Consider the following 6,169-nt stretch of genomic DNA (forward strand, 5'->3'; position numbering starts at 1 on the left):
AAGAGCATACCAAGGAGCATTTTAGTCTCTTGTCTGATTCCATCTTCTGTGGATTTCCCTCTTGAGAGGCAGTGAGCCATCGTCTCTAGCTTCTGTTGTCTTCTACGCTGCTGTAAAAGCAGGTTAATGTCCTCTCTCCAGTAAGCATTTTCTTCCCTGACAATAACTCCAGAATGAGCCAGGGAGTGATACTGGGCAAGGCAGAAGCTGCTCCAGGTGCTTGCTTTCCCAGTACACGTGCTTCCCAGGAAGTTCCTTGTAACTAAGCCAAAACACCACAAGTGACTTCATCCTGCCATAAACCGATACCAAAAAACACCCAGGAAACTTTCCAGAGTAGCTAATTTATTTGTTTTTCCTTGGGAGTATTTTATTAGCCCCAGAATTACAAAATGGACAGCCTGTACCTCTTTCCTAGAGGTATCTGTCTCTCCCTCCACACCCTCCCAGCCAATACCTTTGTCTCTTGTAGGATGCCAGACTCTAGATCCTCTGTGCTGCCTTACAGCGTGACCTCGCCAGGCTGGAGAGTTGGGCAGAAAGAAACCTTATGAAGTTCAACAAGGGTAAGTGTAGGGTACTGCACCTGGGGAGGAATAACCCCATGCACCAGTACAGGTTGGGGGCTGACCTCCTGGAGAGCAGCTCTGTGGAGAGGGACCTGGGAGTCCTGGTGGACAACAGGATGACCATGAGCCAGCAATGTGCCCTGGCAGCCAAGAAGGCGAATGGCATCCTGGGGTGCATCAAGAAGAGTGTGGCCAGCAGGTCGAGGGAGGTCATCCTCCCCCTCTACTCTGCCCTGGTGAGACCGCATCTGGAGTACTGTGTCCAGTTCTGGGCTCCCCAGTTCAAGAAAGACAGGGAACTGCTGGAGAGGGTCCAGCAAAGGGCAACGAAGATGATTAGGGGACTGGAGCACCTTTCCTATGGAGAAAGGCTGAGGGACTTGGGTCTCTTTAGTCTAGAGAAAAGAAGATTGAGGGGGGATCTTATTAATACTTACAAATACTTAATGGGAGGATGCCAGGGGGATGGGAGCAGTCTTTTTTCAGTGGCGCCCAGTGATAGGACGAGGGGTAATGGGCATAAACTTGAACATAGGAAGTTCCATCTTAACATGAGAAGGAACTTCTTTACTTTGAGGGTAGTGGAGCACTGGCACAGGCTGCCCAGAGAGATGGTGGAGTCTCCCACTCTGGAGACATTCAAAACCCGCCTGGACGCTGTCCTGTGTAACGTGCTGTAGGTGACCCTGCTCTGGCAGGGGGGTTGGACTAGATGATCTCCAAAGGTCCCTTCCAACCCTAACCATTCTGTGATTCTGTGAATTCTGTGTCTTATTTAGGGCAAGTAAAGGAACTGTGATTTTTCACAACTTGCAAGAGAATCCATCTTGGACTCCAGGACAGTCGATTTGCTTCACCTCTTGTAAGTACTGTCTAGCATGAATCCCATGTGAATCCTATTATTGCAGTGCTTAGAATGTCCCACTCACTTCCCACTGCCACTCAAGGACTACTTGAGCGTTATCTTGTAAAACTTCAGGAGAGACTGAGTGTACCTCCTGAAGATCCCATAGTATCCAGTATTAACGGCACTCTGACTCAAACATTTGCTTCACAGTAGATAGAGAGTGGAGCCAGGCCTTGGATACAGGGTCCTTCCTGAAGGACCACTATTTGGTGATCCTAGCTTGACAAAAGCATCTCAAGGGGGTTTCCTTAGGAAGCGGCCTTAAAATCTTTCTTGACACTTCCTTTCACTTTCTGCATTTCTTTTGGTACAATGGAACCTGCTGTTAAGGTCAACTGATGTTTTTGGATCTGAGCAGCTACCTTTACACAGTTCTGCTCAAAAAAAAAAGTTTTGTTCAGGACAGTCCTCATGTTCCAGCAAATATAGGGATATTAGGAATGTCATTGCTTCTGAAGACTCTCAGTTTTTATTAGTTCCCTAGAGTTTAGACTAGTGCTTCATTGTATTTTCTCTGGCTCCTGCAGATGCTTGTGGCTTTGCTTTCTGGTTGATCTCTTTGCTCTCTATATAGAAAAACTCCACTTGCTGCTGGATCACACAGCATCTAAGTAGCAAACTATTGGTAGTAAGTATGGTTAGCAGTCGTGTTCAGAGGGCCAATCCAGTTATCCCGAAGACTGCTTTAGTATTTATGTGACTAAAGAACCTGTTGAAGATAAAGGCCATCCTTGACTAGTGTTAGATGAAAACAGGCACTGGGCAAAAGACTCAGTTTTGAAGCAGAACCTGTTTAAAATGAAGTGACTGAATGTTCTTCCACCTGCAGCAACGATACAGTAGAAGCTGGGTTATTTCCAATCCCAGCCTGTGGCTCTCTTCTAATGAACTGACTCACTGTGAGCTGCAGTCGGCATTGCTTCATGAGGCCGAAACACTGAAACTGAGAAAACTTGCTCGTAATTACAGGTTGGGAAAACAGTCAAGGCACAGTCAAAGCTATATTTAGTGCCAAACAGCACTCCAGGTGAAGTAGCTTCAGTGAAAGACAGCTTCTTACCCCCCATGAAGGTAAAACACTTGTGCACTCTTAATTTTACCCCTCATTGGGTCGGGCAGACAGTTTATTGTCAGTGGACAACTTAAACACAATTTGGCTGTGATGCACCAGTGCTGAGAATCACATTCTGCATCCTACATCATCCTAGAGTTTTCCCAGTTTGGCATTTCTCTCTCAGGGCAGCGGCCAAGCTACAGTACATACTGCTGCTGACAGAGCCGTGGTCAGGGCTGGGCCCAGACCTGTTCACTGGTGTGCTGGTTCCTTCCAAGTGTCCGTATCTGTGAAACAAACGCTAACTGTGCTTTGACTGTAATGTTATACCCTGTTCTGATACGGTCTTACACGTTAACAAAATCTCTAATGCCTTTCAAAATCTTTTTGAAATAGAGCTTGTGCTAATTAAACCAATTTCACGTTAGGACCATACTTATCTACTTTGGGCTTTCTGATTTTAATAACAGGCCAGAAGCTTTTCAGGCTTTTAAAGTCTATTTATTAGAGCTGGCAGAATAGAACTGCCCTTTAGGAGCACCAGAATCATTACCAAAATTAACAGTAATTGTTTCTCTTCCTTGCTGGGAACTTTGTATTCCCAGTAGCTTCCAGGTCCGGAAGAAAAGAGCTGACTCATGATAGTTTAGCCCTGATGCTACTCTGAAGAAACATTTTAAATTCTCAGAAGGGCTGCGAGATCCCTGGTTTCTAGGACAGCCTATCTTCCAAGCACTTTAAGCTGTTTTTCCTCTGATCTTTATACTTGAGATGGAACTTCCCTTGTGGTCTGAGCTTCAGTCTTGTTCATTCCACTTTTGAAAACACAGTCCACCCTTGCTTCTGAGCTTTTGACTTTACTTTTCCCCGTGTTGTCCTTCCAGTAGGCTGCAACATTTTCAACCCCATCTAGATTGTTATGTAAGACTTTACATGTGCTTTGCCAAAACCTTGTTTTCTTTTATCTCATTGTAAGAAGCCTGTCCTCTCTATTATTCTGTGATGTCTGTGGATGCTTCTGGGTCATCACTCCCTCCCGTTTTTAGCAATTTAGAAGTGTTTTCAATGCATGTAAAGAGTGACTGTACCATGAAAACTAGCAGGTAGACACCTCAGGGAGAAGGCAGCAAAACCCGTGTTGTACATTTACTTACCATACAAAGGTTTCTTTAGAAATACCTAACTTTTGCCCAGATTTTATTTCACCTAAATTCTGTCAACTATAATTAGGAATGCTTTTTAAGGCAGCTCTTTTGCTTTCTTTAAACTAGGCAGAACAGAGTGAAGGTGCTCTCCAAAAGAAGAGGAAGATATGACACTCAGAAGCAGGAAGTCTTTACCCCTAAGACATTTTCCGTATAAATTTGGGGAGAAGGACATGCTTTTCCCTCTCTTAGGAAATTGAAAACTGGTTGTCAAAGATCTTAATAGTTCAGGTTGTTTCACCCTTGGAACTTAAGTAATATTTAATTGGTGCTCAAGAGGAAACTCTTCAAAAGCAAGAACTGAGAATGTTCTAAAGGCGGCAGAGATTATTTGCATTACTACAAGGGAATGGCTCACATTTTTTGGGGAAAAAAAGTCTAAATTACTTGTGCATTGCTTTGTCTTGGTCAAAGGGAAATGTTTTTAAAGCAGAAATTTTTTCTTGTCCTCACAACTGCTTAAACCACAGAGGACTATTAGTATCTCAGAATTCATTTCTGCTTCTATCCTCCGTGGAATAAATTCTAATATAAACACATGCCACCTCTTTTTCCCAGCAGATTACCTTAAGCAGCTCCTTTCGCCTTGAAGTTACTGCTAGTTATCTTCCCAAGTTCCATTTACAGAGAAGCAGGCCTTGGCATGTCAGTACAACTACTTATTCCTTATTGTGCATGCAGCAAGAGACTTGTTTGCCTAGTTACTCAGAAGGAAATTGCATACAAATCCAAGTTGAACATTTCATGACCTTGCATGGTTCTAGAAATACCCAAATTTTAAGAACAAAGGAGTTCCAGCAGGTTCCTATTTTGGAGATCTACATCTTCAAGCTTCTGCTGGTGGCAGCAAGAAGACAGCAATCTGACAGTTGTAGAGATTTTGTTTACCTAATGCAAGCTGGAAAAGTGCTCCAATTACTTATTTAACCCTCATTTTACTGCATATAATATCCCTTGTAGTATAAAGGTTTTAACTAAAATATAGAGTTCTTACTCTCTTAAAGGATGGATTCTGATAAAAATCTGCTGCTGTAATTTTTAAGCAGTGCCACTGAGTCATAAGTAAATTTATGTTGCTAGTGTCTGTTAATGCCTTCTTGTAATGGAAGGGTTTATTTTTACCTGGCTTTAGCTCAGATGAATATATGTAGTCACTGGGGCTTGCCTTACTATTAATGAAGGGAAACAGGCACCTTAAAGGGACAGATAAATCATATCTAAAAATAGTAAAGTTCTTGTTCAGACTTCTACAAGAACAGTGTTACAAAGGTACGGGCGTAGCATAAACAGCAGCAGCTGCTACTGTGCCCAATACTTGGAGACTTAAACAGTGTAGACATTTTTCCAGCATTTTTGCTATCCAGCAAATTTTCAAGTGGGTGGCACTGTGTAACCCTGAAAACAATTTCTAATTCTCCACTGCTATACAAGCCCACACTGTTGAGAAGCCAGGTTTTATCTGCAGTGAAGTTTCTGTTAAAATAAGCCCTGCGCTCAGTAGATTTTGGCCTGAAGGCTATCACGGCCAAGTGGATGCATGCATGCACAAGTTTAGAAAATACCAGAACAGAATTAGAGCAGACAGATCTTGAAAAAAGCAGTATTTATTTTAAAGTACAACCCAAAGTTGTATCCGTAAGAAATGCACAAGGTATCTTGTTTCTTCCACAAGTCTTGGCTGCGTGCATTTCAGTTCAACTTAAAAATGCATTCAGGTTTACAAATGTACAAACAGCACAGAAAGTGTATTACAGTCTCAACAGAATGCTCTTACATTCAGCCATTTTGCTCTTAAGGTTTTGTGTTGGTTTTGTTTTTTTCGTTGTTTTTTTTTTTTTTTTTTTACATTCTTAGAACCTGTGTTAACAAAGACAGCCTTATTTTAAAAAAATACTCTGCATTTTAGCACAAAGTGCCTTTTGATTTTAAATTAGAACTTGGAGGATAATACTGGAAAAAAATTTTAAAAACCCAAACCGGTACTTTTTCATGAAAGTATTGCATACCAGGACCGTTTTATAGTTCAAATTGTTTCCCAAATAAAGATGGCAGATGGTAAAATATGAAACCAGTGAAATTGTTCAGATTTACAGGCTTCAGCTGCAGTTGGGATTTGTGACCACACCCAGACTCTTTCAAGCTTATCTGCAATCTCACACTACCATATTGCAGGACAGACTTTAAAAAGGAACAAGTGATGAAAGCATGACTGGCAGGGAGGGGGGGAAGCAATGACCAGCAACAGCCTGAAAATGATGTTTCAAAAATTTATATTCAGAACTGTATCATGACCCAGATAAGAGTTCTTTCCTTTTGCTTAACTTCAGTTTTCATGTGGATAGTGTGAATTAGACCAAGGATCTGAACTTCTTCTTCCAATTGTTGGGCTCCAAATTCTCCAAGGATTGTAGGTCTGTCCCATTTCTTCAGCAGG

General features: G+C 42.1%; 1 protein-coding gene across 1 annotated transcript in view; it reads right to left on the reverse strand.

Annotated features, from left to right (window-relative positions):
* Window positions 1–5,323: 5,323 nt before the first annotated feature.
* The window catches only part of TMEM131 (transmembrane protein 131), an 86,397-nt gene continuing 85,551 nt past the window's right edge, over window positions 5,324–6,169 (reverse strand). Inside the window, exon 41 of the mRNA XM_009883131.1 lies at window positions 5,324–6,169. Coding sequence (XP_009881433.1) covers window positions 6,059–6,169 — 111 coding nt within the window. The 3' untranslated portion in view covers window positions 5,324–6,058.

Source organism: Charadrius vociferus, unplaced genomic scaffold, assembly GCF_000708025.1.
Source record: "Charadrius vociferus isolate BGI_N301 unplaced genomic scaffold, ASM70802v2 scaffold92, whole genome shotgun sequence".
Classification (NCBI taxonomy): domain Eukaryota; kingdom Metazoa; phylum Chordata; class Aves; order Charadriiformes; family Charadriidae; genus Charadrius; species Charadrius vociferus.